This window comes from Lissotriton vulgaris, chromosome 3_1 (assembly GCF_964263255.1).
Source record: "Lissotriton vulgaris chromosome 3_1, aLisVul1.2, whole genome shotgun sequence".
Lineage (NCBI taxonomy): Eukaryota > Metazoa > Chordata > Amphibia > Caudata > Salamandridae > Lissotriton > Lissotriton vulgaris.
The window spans coordinates 632754996-632768508 of record NC_141689.1 but is presented as its reverse complement, the minus strand read 5'-3'; the positions used below and the strand labels follow the sequence as shown (position 1 = coordinate 632768508).

Below are 13513 nucleotides of genomic sequence, written 5' to 3'. Positions count from 1 at the left end.
TAGTTTTCAAATTACAAAGTTGCCAACTGTACTTCTGGATTTAGAGGTTTAGAGGTTAAGAGATTTAGAGAGGTACTCACTCTCAGAAACCAACTATCTCTTCAGTGTCTCGTTGTCCCTAAAGTTCACTCTCACTCCCAGAAACAAACTATCTCTTCAGTGTCTCGTTGGCCCTGTAGTTCACTCTCACTCTCAGAAACCGGCTATACTTTCATTATGATGTATGTGATAATATTTGCACATCACACATACCTACTACACCGTCTAATGTTTGCATGACAAAGAAAAGGCCTGCCCCGCATTAACCAGTTTTCCCAAAGGGCCAGGATGCCCTGTTGGGTGACAGTGTGTGCTCAATATATATATATTTTAAATATTGATCATCATTATACCGGTTCCACATCTTTATTAATTTGTATCCATGTAAGGTTCTGCAAGCATTGTCTCAGATGCTTAAATGCTGAAGGTTTCCCTTCTTTCTGCCCGTCTGTAAATGAATTTCAAGTTCTTGTGATGTTCAGAGCACTCTTTTCCTAGTCTGAGGTTTTTCTCTTCCATGCTTGCTAATTATGTTGAAACATGTTGAATATTTGCTGCATAATCAAGGGCTGTTGATGCGTCCACATCAGCACCCACCCACAGGTTAGATTTGCATATCTAAGTGTTGCATACATCTGTTTCAGACATACCTGAATGCGACGCTTATTCCACAGTAAGGTCCTTTGAGCGGCCATTCCTGTAATGTAATGTAATGTAATGTAAAAAATTCTTATAAAGCGCGGCTTACACCGGACGGTTTCTTGGCGCTGTTCACTTATTTGGGGAAGAGGCATGAAGGGAAGGTGATGAGTGCTTATGTGTAGATGCTGCGGAAGAGGTGAGTTTTGAGGAGAGACCTAAAGTGAGGGTAGGAAAGAGAGAGTCTGAGTTCCAACGGGAGTGAATTCCAGAATGAGGGAGCCAGGAAAGAGAATCTGAGACCTCCGTGTTTTTTGCGCCTAAACCTAGGCGTCTGGAGGAGCGCATGGTGAGAGAATCGGAGGTGCCTGGAGGGAACGTAGGGATGAGGAAGAGAGGAGATGAAGGAAGGGCCGATGCCGGCCAGAGATTTGTGGGTCAAACAGCCTAGTTTGAACTTGCAACGCTCCGATACAGGGAGCCAGTGAAGGGCTTTAAGCAGAGGGCGGACGTGGTGGTGTTTGGGTTGATGGTAGATCAGGCGGGCTGCCTGGTTCTGTACCAGCTGTAGTCTTTTAATTTGATATTGTGGGATGTCTGCATACAGGGCGTTGGCATAGTCAATCCGGGAGATGACTAATGCCAGCAGTGCCAAAGTGAGGGCTTCGGTGGTCAAGAAATGAGCTATTTTCCGGATCTTCCTTAGCTGGAAAAAACTGGAGGACACAGTGGCGCTGACCTGATGCTTCATTAAAAGATCATGGGAGATGTAAACTCCCAAGCTTTTCACCTTGTCTGCGGGGCAGGGAGAGGGGCCAAGAGAAAGGGGCCAGAAGGTGGAGTTCCAGGGGTTGGATGGGCCTACGACAAGAACAAGCTCAGTCTTGTCGGGGTTAAGTTTAAGATGGTGTGCACCCATCGAATTACTGATGTGGCAAAGGGTAGACTGAAAGTCTTGGGCCGCTTCGTCCGAGGAATCGAGGTTGAAGACAATCTGAATGTCATCTGCATAGTTAAATGCAGTGACATTCCTTCCCCGGAGGGAGCGGATCAGGGGGGGTGAGGTACAAGTTGAATAGGAGTGGTGACAAGGACGAACCCTGCAGGACGCCGCATGTGAGCTTCATCCTGTCAGCCGAGAACTGGGAAAGTCGGACAGATTGGTGGTGGTTCGTCAGGAAGGAGCAGACCCAGCTAAGGGCCGTCCCACTGATGCCCGCCTCCTTGACACGGTCGACTAAGATGGTGTGGTCGACCGTGTCAAAGGCCGCCGACAGATCCAGGAGAATCAGGGCTTGACTAATATTGGAGCCGGCACCTCTACGGAGTTCCTCCATGACAGAGAGGATGACCGCCTCCGTCGAATGGGCAGGTCTAAACCCTGCTTGCTGGGAGTCTAGGAAGTTGGAATCTTCTATAAAAGAACTGAGGACGCTGGTTACATGTGTTTCAAGTACCTTACTCAGGTAAGGGAGAAGGGAGATGGGACGGAAGTTACCCATAACCGCGGGGTCAGCTATGCTCCTGAGGTACATAAAGACAGGCCCATGTAAAACTTGCCAAGTTTTTGCTGTAATATGTCTTCCTTTGGTCGACCTCGTTGCTGTAATAGAAGGGGTCACGTCTGTAATCAGGGGCATGATGCCCCAGAGATGATTTCAGGCATCGCAACAATCACATGATGCACCCTCTGGTGTCCTGATGCAGACCTCTTGACCCGTGCATGGTTCCGCAACAGCTGCCTATTGCAAGTCAGTAAGGAACGAAATGGGAAGTGAAAAAAAATATGCAAAGAATCAATAGAACTCAAAGGGCAGCTTTCTTTATGTTGCTGCCACTGCCTTCCTTGGGGCAGTTGATACATTTGGCTGGCTCGAGTTCATATGCTTGTCTGTAATATAATATTACAAGCAACAATAAGCCCTTGTTCATTCACTAAGGGGTGTTAACTCCTTTGCAGAGGGGTGTTTTACATGCAGATGAAAGAATTTTTGCCCAGGTTAATGTAGCTGTTATGCAGTAAAGACAACGGAAATACAAACCTACCAGAAAGGGGCCACAGAATGTAGACCACTAAGATGGTGCTTTACATTTTGTGGGTCCCTCTGGGGAGATTTGGTAGAACAGAAGAAGGCACAGGCGTTTGCAGGGGGTGCAGCTGCTATATTGGCCTTCTCCTGTGGTACCCCGGCCGGGCACTGCCCTTGCAACCCCTCCCTGGCTGGAGGAATCATAAAGACAGCGGATGCAGTAGTAACCAAGCGCTGTTATTGTGGACGTGCTTACTTTCAGTAGCCTCCATTCCATGACCTTCATGTAAACCCTCAGCAGGAAACACATCTGGTAACTGTTGATGGCTTCTCACCGACAATCCAAACAATGATGGTACCTAAGACTAGGTTTCATCCTTAGGCTCAGTTTTTCAATTCGTTTTGGTCCTCGGGTAGGATTTTGAGCTCTACACTATTGAAGAGGCTGGCATATTTCTAAGGTTGCCATACAGTTACCCATCTCAAAGGCTGGACATGCCAAGATCTTAAGAAACACACGTGGCCACTCTTACTCCAGTGATCCGGATGATTCCTACAGTCAGTGTCACAATTAGGAAGTATAAAACCGCACCTAAACAGCCCGACTTCAAACCTTAGCACACTGCCTGGCATCAAGCCCCAGGAACCAGATCCACTTTAGCCGTAAAGTTTTTTGGCATAGACTTGGAGCAAAGGATGTCTTACTGCAGACACCGTAGCTGACTGCCAGACCTCTGAGCAGCGCATTTGAACATACACCCCAGCATACAGAGAGGAACCTTAGGGTCACCCCCTTTAGCCATTGGCTTCCATTAGTATATTAGGCTGTGACCCTTTAACGCACTGACTGAGGTGGGTTGCTTGTCAATTAGTAGGATTTCAGGGATGTTTACATCTTTGGCACTTGCATTGTTGAACGGTTAAAGTAGGTGTCTTGTGTCTTTGCTTCAGGTTGCAGCCAGCATCAAGTCCATCAGGTGTCAGTCGTACAGTAGAGTGGACAGATGGTGTTATTGACATGCACACACACTTGTTTGATCAGTGTGGCGAAACTCCCCTTCTGTTGAATGCAGAGTAGCAAGTGGGGCTCTCTTTCGTTTGTTCATGCTCAGTTCTTCTGTTATTCCTTCGCTCGGTCCTGTGGAGGCTGCTGTGCGCCATAAGTACCGGTACTTACCTGTAATAGTGTTGTCAGGTCTAAAATACAACTGTCATTGGCCTCAATGAAGTTCTTTAAAACGTATCCATGACAGCTAATAAAATAATGCTTATAAGCAATCCTTGGGTAACATGATCAGACGAAGTACCCTAACTTCCTTCATGGAAACTGTAGAATTCAGCCAGTCAGTCAGAGAAGCTTTATTTCAGCTCAAAGCCATTAAAGCAAAATAAGAATACAGATACACATTCAAAAATATAAAAATATAGTATTTACAGGCTGAATTAAATACATTGGCAATAATCTGCCCCTTAATCATGCAGTGGAGTCTCCCATCTATGTTGATCCTCTTTATGTAATAGAAAAAGTTACCAGTTCGTCAGGTTTCATGTCATCAAGTGTCTTGTGCATACCCAACATTTCTCGAATAAGCCACACCAGTAAAATAGCACAATACAACGTCACACAATCAGCTGGTGGTTACCTCAAGTAAAATTGTCCTAAGCTCCTTTGCCAGAGACTCAACTGTGAAAATCATTTATCTCGCCTTGATATGGGTTAATTTTGAGCACATCCCAAAGCTGCGCAATCAACAATCAACCAATTATACTACTGAAAATTGTTTTTGTACCACCACACAGCCCAGGTATCATGGGCGACTGCCACTTACACCTGCCAACCCTTCACTTCCTAGACTTTGGCCTGTGACGTCCTGACATGTATCCCCTCAATCAAGCACAGCCCCAGGCATGATGACTTGTTCTGTCCCCCCCCTTAAAGGCACTGTCCATGGCCATGCCCGTCCACACTTTAGTAAGTCTCAGTTGGATTCGGGTCAGCATGTCTCAGTGCAAGCCTACGACACGCATCCCCTGTACTGAACTGCGAATAGCTTTGAAAATCCTGCCACGCTTGGCGTTTGTCCTACACATAGTAATGTAGAAAAGTCTAGAGCTCAGATGTTAGAATACCTCATGAAACTTCTTCACTCCAATTTTAACAAGACAAATGTCTTTGCACTTTCTTGTCTGTCCCCACAGAGAAACTATGGATGTTAGGAGGGCTTTGAGAGTTTGTGAGGATTGCTCTAATCTGTTGCATGCTTCAAATTGATTTTTACGCGTATTGCTACATAATGTGTGCCTCCCCAAAAAGTGGCATGGGTAATATGTCTGGCTTGTATTTGAGAGTTCCTTTTGCTTGGACTGACTTATCCATCCTCTGGGCGCTCAGGCACTCATTAACCATGCACACGATCACTCACCCTTTCACTCATGCATCCATTCATACACTTATTGACTCTTTTTTGCATTCATTCACTCGCCCATCCTCAAAAGTATAAGCACACTCTCACCAATCAATGAAGAAGTGTTAGACTTGGCTGTCTCTAGTTGGCAGAGGTATACACTTCTGACAAATAGGGACTCACCTCCTCTAGTCAGGGCAAGGGGATCACACACTTAGATAACCCCTGCTCACCCCCTCAGTAGCTTGGCAAAGCAGACAGGCTCATCTCAGAGGCAGTGCGTTAAGCATTTATGACCACATACAGTAATAAAGTGAATACACTACAAATGGACGCGACACAGTAGTATTATAAAAATACGAATGTTTATATAAGGCTCAGCACACGACCAAATAACGATAAAAATATACCACAATCTTATTAAATACTCTTTGAAGGAAAAATAATAGATCAAGCGTAGTTTCCTCTTAGCACAAAGTCTTTAGTAACAAAAGGCAAGTCTTCTTCTTTAGATCACAGTTCTTGGCAACAATGTAACCCACACGGGAGTCACACGACGTTGAGGGAAAGTTAATCCAAACGTTCGGCGTTGACCGCGAGAAGCGCTACGTCGAGCCCAGAGTCACACGGACCCCCCACAACACAGTACCTTGGAAAAGCGAAGCACACGATGATCAGAGGCGTCGAGATGTCCGGCGTCGCGTCATCGGCGTCGATCAGGCCTCGGAGTCGTCGTCGATGTCGATGATGATGTTGCAAGAGTGAGCAGCGCTCACGACGCCGAGAGGACTCGGGGTCGAGGTGTCGGCAGCGGCTTCGCTACTAGCGTTGATCGGGCCCAGCGGCCGGCGTCGAAGATGCGGGACACGGGAGCTGCACTCACGATGTCGAGCTGGATTCGGCGGCGTCCGTCGGCGTCGGGATTGCTGGATTTCTTCAGAGGTGCTGGGCTTTCAGGTTCCAGCAACAAGCACTTTCAGCAAATGGCTAAGTCCTTTTAGCCCTGTGACTTCAACAGGAGGCTGGCACTCTTCCAGCCCTTGGAGATTTCCTTGGCAAAGTTCGAGAGTACACACTCAGTTCCTCTCTCCTTGGCAAAAATAAAGAAGTGACTGCAGGATTCCCCCCAGCAAACAGCACTCTGACAGAAGGGGTAGGCAAGTCCTTGGATCAGCAGGCTTCTTGTCCTTGGTTCAGGGTTCCTTGTCAGAATTTATCTAAAGTCTTGGTTCAGGGGTCCTTCTCTTACGCCCCTTTTTGGCTTTGATCCCTTTGTCCATGCAGGGGAACTCCCCCTCATCCCGGGTCTGTTGTGGGTGTAGCCAGGCAGAGGCACCTGGCCTATTCACAGTGCAGGGCTGGGTCCTCAGACGCCCAGCAGGAGGTGGAGCCAGTATTGTCACTGGTAGGAGCAGAGCTATCCGTCGCTCGGCAGGAGGTGGAGCCAGCATTGTATCGGGCAGGGCCGGCAATCAGAAGCTACTCTTCCCCTACTCTCAATGCAGATGTACCACTCACCCTCAGATGTGCCTCTCCCCCAACCTCCAAGGTGGAGGATTCTACAAAGAGAGCAGCGGATTTCGCTACTTTCTTCGATGGAAAGGTGAAATCACTTGTGGATCAGGTTGCTCATCCTACACCTCCAGAGGAGCGCAAATCCTTAGCCATTTGGCAGAGCTTTGACCCCATATCTGAAGATGCCCTTCTCAAGTGCATACGCGAAACAAAGCCCTCCAACCATTCTCTTGACCCTATCCCCAGTGCCATTGCCTTTGACTTCTATACCCATTCCCTCTCCTATTGGACCACTCTGATCAACCTCTCCCTCTGGCAAGGCTCCCTTCCTGTCTCCTTCAAAACTGGGCAGGTTACCCCTCTGCTGAAAAAGCCCACTGCTGATGCGAATGACCTCAACAACTTCCGCCCCATCACTAACCTTCCCTTTCTTGCAAAGATCACGGAAAGATGTGTAGCCAAACAACTCTCTCGTCATATCAAGGACCGCATCCGAAGAGCGACTACAGGAGGAAGGTCCTTCTCCTACCTGGCCGCCAAGACCTGGAACTCCCTCCCGACCGACCTGCGCCTGACCCAAGACCACCTCTCCTTCAGGAAGAAGCTGAAGACCTGGCTGTTCGAGCAGTAGCGGCTCCCCCCCCCCCAGCGCCTTGAGACCCTACGGGTATGTAGCGCGCTTTACAAGTGTCACTGATTGATTGATTGATTGAATGATCTTCTTGACAATTGTCAGTCCGGCTTCATCCAAAACTGCAGCACTGAAACAGCCCTACTGCAAGTGGTTGATGATGCGCTGGGGATACTCGACTCAGGGGGGTCCTGTCTGCTAATTCTCCTTGACCTCTCCGCAGCCTTCGACACTGTTAATCACAACACCCTCCTCAATATTCTTCAACAGAGAATGGGCATGGAGGGCACTGTGCTTAAATGGTTTGCATCCTTCCTCTCTGACAGATCTCAAATGATCAAAATAGCGAACAGTCTTTCTTCTCCTGTGGCGGTGGGTCAAGGTGTTCCCCAAGGCTCTATACTTGCACCCACACTGTTCAATCTCTACTTAGAACCACTGGGAAACTTCCTAAGCAAATCCGGGATTCACTATCATCTCTATGCTGATGACACTCAACTCTACCTCAAGGTTGCCTCCACTCATGATCTCTCCATCCTAAGATCTACTCTTGACTCCATTCAAAACTGGATGTCATCTCATCAATTGATTCTGAATCCCTCCAAAACTGAATTCCTCCTCTTCTCCTCCTCACTCTCTCCTCCCCCGGTTCAATCATGGATGGATCAGATGAATCTACTAAACAACAAACCCATCATTGTCGACAGCGCAAAATCTCTTGGTGTCATTCTAGACAAAAAACTCAATCTAACTCCCCACATCAATTCTATTGCAAAATCTGCTCGCTACCAACTGCGCCTTCTTTGGGGAATCCGTCGCTTCTTCCCGGAGCAGGACCTTATAACCCTGGTGCAATCGCTGGTCCTCTCCAGACTAGACTACTGCAATTCTCTTCTTACTGGCCTCCCCAAATCTCACCTGTCTCCACTTAAGTCTGTCTTCCATTCAGCAGCTCGTTTCATCTATGGGGCCAAAAGAAGCGATCACATCACACCGATGTTATCCACCCTCCGCTGGCTTCCCTTCGAGGCTAGAGCTATCTACAAGACCTCTTGTATCACCCACAAAGCCTTGCACTCCTCCTCTCCCCGCTACCTGGCGAATAAACTGAAACTCTCTGGAGGCTCCAGACCTTCACGCAATGTCGAGAATCTACTGCTTGAACCTCCCACTTTCAAGAAGGAAAGAACAATGGCCCAATCCTTTTCAGGCAACGCAGTGAGAATCTGGAACTCGTTTCCGCCTGAGCTCCGGACCACCGCCTCCTCCCAGGCCTTCAAAAGGGACCTCAAAGTTCTCCTCCTCCAGAGACACCTCCAAAAGTAATTCACGTCCTCTTGCTATTTGGAGGAAGACTCCCCACTACTGATATTTTCTACTTTCTATGACCATGGGAGTGCCTTCCCAGTGTTTTCCTGTGGTGGGAGTGTCTGCCTTTTTGCAGTATTCTCCATGTACTTGTGTTCGGTGCCCTTTTGTAACATGCACACTACACTTTGCCCATGTAACACACGGTTGCTACCTCTCACATGTTTTTACCTTTGATACTTGCACAAGGGCCACCTTGCCTACGTAACGCCTGTTCTTGTGCCAGCACTTATTGCAGTATTATACCTCAAATTATACTCTGTTTTCTCTTATAACTGCACACTTGTCACTTTTCCTCTTGTGCACTTTTGACTACCTCATGTATTTTTGGTTGTTTCACAATTTTTACTACCTCAAGTATTTTGTTTGCTCACAATTGTCACTATTACCTTTACTACCTCATGTATTTTTGGTTGCTCACAATTTTTACTACCTCAAGTATTTTGTTTGCTCATAATTGTCATTATTACCTTTATTACCTCATGTATTTTTGGTTGCTCACAATTTTTACTACCTCATGTTTTTTTGTTTGCTCACAATTGTCACTATTACCTTATGTAAGTAACGTATGTTTTAGTAATCTGCTCTTTTGTAATGTTTCTCATTATGTTTCATTTCTGTTCCTAATGTGAAGCGCTCTGACGCCTTCGGGTAAAGTCCGCGCTATATAAAAATGCATAAATAAATAAATAAATAAACCCCACACTGACTCATTCAGAACTCTGGAGCCACTCAGCCCCTGTCACACACACACCAAACCAGCAGAAACCAGAAATAGTTAGACAAGAAAATAGCCACTTTCTAAAAGTGCTATTTTCAAACCCAGAGTCCAAAAACCATCCACCCAAACGGATGCGTTATTAAACCCTGAGTTCATGGATACCAAACTCGACATTGTGCCATGCTCCCCGAGCCCGCTAGGATCTTACCATTAATAATCCCGGCAGCCCATTCTAACTTATGGAGAGCAGGCAACCTACCAATAGTGAAGAACGAATATGGCTGTAATTCACTATTAGGACATGCCAACCTCGTCAGGCTTGTCCTACCTTACGCTTACAATGCACCCTGCCCTCGGGCCTACCATAGGAGTGACTAACATGAAGTTAAGGGAAGGTTTGGGGACTGGCAAGTAGGTGTACTCGCGCAGTCCGCGTGACAGTACCAGACTGCACGTAGGTCTAGCAATGGCAGACCTTTAGACATACTTTTACTAGGCCGCTCGTGTGGGTGGCACAACACGTGCTGCAAGCCCACTAGCAGCATTTGTATTTACAAGCCCTGGCACTGCTCGTGCGCTAGACTAGGGACTGATAGTAAACCAAATAAGCCAAACATGGAATTCAATCAATACAGTAATTTAACATAGGGAGCACTTGCACTGAGGCACTGATCAGCAGTGACACAGTGCCCAAAGCGATATACCAGCAAAAACATTGTAAACAGAGGAGGTAAACAGAAAAAATGGATGAGAGACTCAGGCCCCTGGACCCCAAGACAGCCCTGGGCAACAGGTTCATCCTGGTCTTTTCTGAATCGTTTTTGGCCACTATAGGTGTGGCAGGGTATACTCAGACATGAGTCCCTTGCTCACTGCACCATCAGGATTCAAGCAAGCCGGGCCAACGACGGCTGAAATGCCAGAAACCGGTCCCCGGAAGCTTGTCTCTTTTCCAGTGAAGAATTGGCTTGGTAGTTTGGTCTGCCCTGTTCCCATGATGCACTGGGCCAGGGACAGACTAATTTGCATGTAGCCAGGTTCTGAGCTGGGATGGTGCAGTGAGCTAAAAAAACTGTGATGGATCAAGCCCTGATTTTTGGACTGGGTAAGAGTGGTCTGCTTAATTCAGACACTCTGTTCATCACCACCCCGTTTTCTGAATCGTTTTTGGCCACTATAGGTTTGGCAGGGTATACTCAGACATGAGTCCCTTGCTCACTGCACCATCAGGATTCAAGCAAGCCGGGCCGACGACTGCTCAAATGCCAGAAACCGGTCCCCGGAAGCTTGTCTCCTTTCCAGTGAAGAATTGGCTGGGTAGTTTGGTCTGCCCTGTTCCCATGATGCACTGGGCCAGGGACAGACTCATTTGCATGTAGCCAGGTTCTGAGTTGGGATGGTGCAGTGAGCTAAAAAACGGTGATGGATCAAGCCCTGATCTTTGGACTGGGTAAGAGTGGTCTGCTTAATTCAGACACTCTGTTCATCACCACCCCCTTTTCTGAATCGCAAGCCCACTAGCAGCAGTTGTATTTACAAGCCCTGGCACTCCTCGTGCGCTAGACTAGGGAATGATAGTAAACCAAATAAGCCAAACATGGAATTCAATCAATACAGTAATTTAACATAGGGAGCACTTGCACTGCGGCACTGATCAGCAGTGGCACAGTGCCCAAAGCAATATACCAGCAAAAACATCGTAAACAGACGAGGCAAACAGAAAAAATGGACGAGAGACTCAGGCCAATGATATCAGGTCTAACAAGAGGCATTTCCTGTTACAAGCCAGACCCATTGGCTGGGCTATTGTTGGTGTTATGAACCGGTGGATATTCAGAGGAGATTCAGGTTATCTGTTTATTATGGAAAACTTAGGATCTAAGTCTTGGTCTTAGACTTTACCAGAAGACACTCCTCTCAAATGGATGTCGGAAACCAAAGTTTCTTTGTGGCAGGCCTGGGGTTTGGAGTACTTATCTTTTTGCCTGTGTGCCTGCAGAAATCTTTACAGTTCAGAGAGAGGCTCAAAACTCTTCTAACTCTAATTATGTTGGCCATGTCTCGATTCCGAATAGTGACTATTCATCACCGGATAGTGACGATTCATGAGGTTTTTACAACACATCTTAAAAATTCATCCATTTAAAAAATATTCAGCATGCCTCACATTGGCTTAATGGTAGTTATGCTGAAGGTACTATTACATCCGTCCTGTAAGTTGTTTGTAGATTGTATTTGATGTTAATGGCACTAAATGAGTTTTGAAAAGTTTATTTTAGTACACATAGAGGGGCATATTACCAAGGGCCATTATCGCCGCTTTAGCAGGACTTTTTCCCGCTAAAGCGGCGATAATTTTATAGCCCTATTACCAAGCTGTCGCTAACACCAGTTAGCGACAGCTTGAGGGCATTTTGGGGCCCGCTTTGCATGTCAGCGATAATTATCGCTAATGACATGCAAAGTGGGAGTGCCAAAATGTCAGCGACTAAAAACAGTCGCTGCAATCGCTATCGCCTATGATCAACACAGGCGTAGTTTTGGAAATATTCGCGCTAAGCGCGAATATCTCCAAAAGCTAACGCCTGCCCTGACCAGTTCTTAGCCATGTTATCCAATGAGAGGTGGATAACATGACTAAGATCATTGTCACGGTAATGCCTGAATATCTCTGTATTGACAGCGATATTCACGCATTTCGCCCGTTTTTTATCGCTTCTGAGATAAACCTTGATAATAGCAAGGTATCTCAGCGATAAAAACAGGTGAAGGGCGGCGATAGGAATATTCCCGCTAAGCCAATGTAGCGATAATTATCGCTAGTTGTTGGTAATATGTTTCATAGTTATGTGACAAGTCGTCTTCTGCATACCTCTATTCCTTCACAAGATGTCATTGAGCTCTCATGAAAAATTGTTTCTCTTTTTTTGTGAGGGCAGCCATCTTGCGTGACCTTTCACCTCGCGTCATCGACTCCCTCTTATGTGCTGGCATGCTGGCAGCAGGGCCAAACATAAGCCCTCAGCAGAGGGCGAATGTTATTCAGACCCTTCCAAATGTCATCCTCCAGAGATAGAAAATGAAATGAAAAGTTTACTAACGATACTCTTGAAAGGTTGCAAAATGTCACTTATTATGTTTTTTTTACTTTTCAGAGAATAAATACCACCGAAACTAGTAATGCAGATCTTCCAATTCCAAACCTCGAAATGTACCAGCTGGACGTCACGTTAAAACAAGGCAACAATTTAGCCGCACGTGATCGTGGCGGTAAGTTTTTTTTTTTTTGCTCTAAAATATTTTCACGTTTAGTAATGCTCATTATGTTTAAATCTGACTCTTTCATATCGACACCATAAAAGTTTTACGATTAAGGTTCGCTTCTAAAAATATTTCTTCATTGATATGTATAGGATTGAACACAGAAGAGGATCTCTATATTGATTTATGAATATGAATGTAATATGATTCAAGATTAATTCTTAAAATTGTGGACAGTCCGAAGAATGATATGTAATGAGAAATGTAAGTTTTTAATGATTTTGAACACAGGGCATTTTATATAACTATCAATTGATGATTCTTCCTGGTAGCTAGATATATTGAACTTTGCACTTTAGAGAAACGGTCACTTGCCCCTAATTCTCTCTAGTGTGTATGCACTATGCATAGAGTATGTTATGCTCCAATTAACTTTTTGCGATTTTGTACATTGTCAGATGAGAAAATACATGCACGTTATGCGGATTTTGCACAACAAAATTCAATTGAACATAGACTGCACAGCAACGTAAGGTTAAATACTGGCAATGCATAGGGTTTTTGAATTCAGAAGTGTACGTAGACATGACAATATGCACTTTGCACTTCTATTGTAGAGAAATGGGCATGTGCCCCTTTCAATTGTAAGGTGCATACAAACCATGTACAGATGACGCATGGTACAAAGAATTGTGTGGAATTTTGCACCTTGCAACATGACTATATGCTGTTTCCGCAAGTTTTTCGTAACACAGTCTGGCAGGTTACAGAATGTGTAATCAAGTGCGGTAGAATATAGGCTGACACAGGGGCTGATTAAGCTAGAAATTAATTTAATAATTTCCTGTGTGCAATAGTTCAGAATGAGATAGTATGCTGCTTAATGTGGAAATAGTCATCAATC

General features: G+C 45.8%; 1 protein-coding gene across 1 annotated transcript in view; it reads left to right on the top strand.

Moving 5' to 3' along the window:
• Window positions 1-13513, top strand: part of MCTP1 (multiple C2 and transmembrane domain containing 1) — a 1759297-nt gene that overhangs the window by 143351 nt on the left and 1602433 nt on the right. Inside the window, exon 2 of the mRNA XM_086960921.1 lies at window positions 12504-12618. Coding sequence (XP_086817047.1) covers window positions 12504-12618 — 115 coding nt within the window. The remainder of the gene's footprint in view (window positions 1-12503; window positions 12619-13513) is intronic.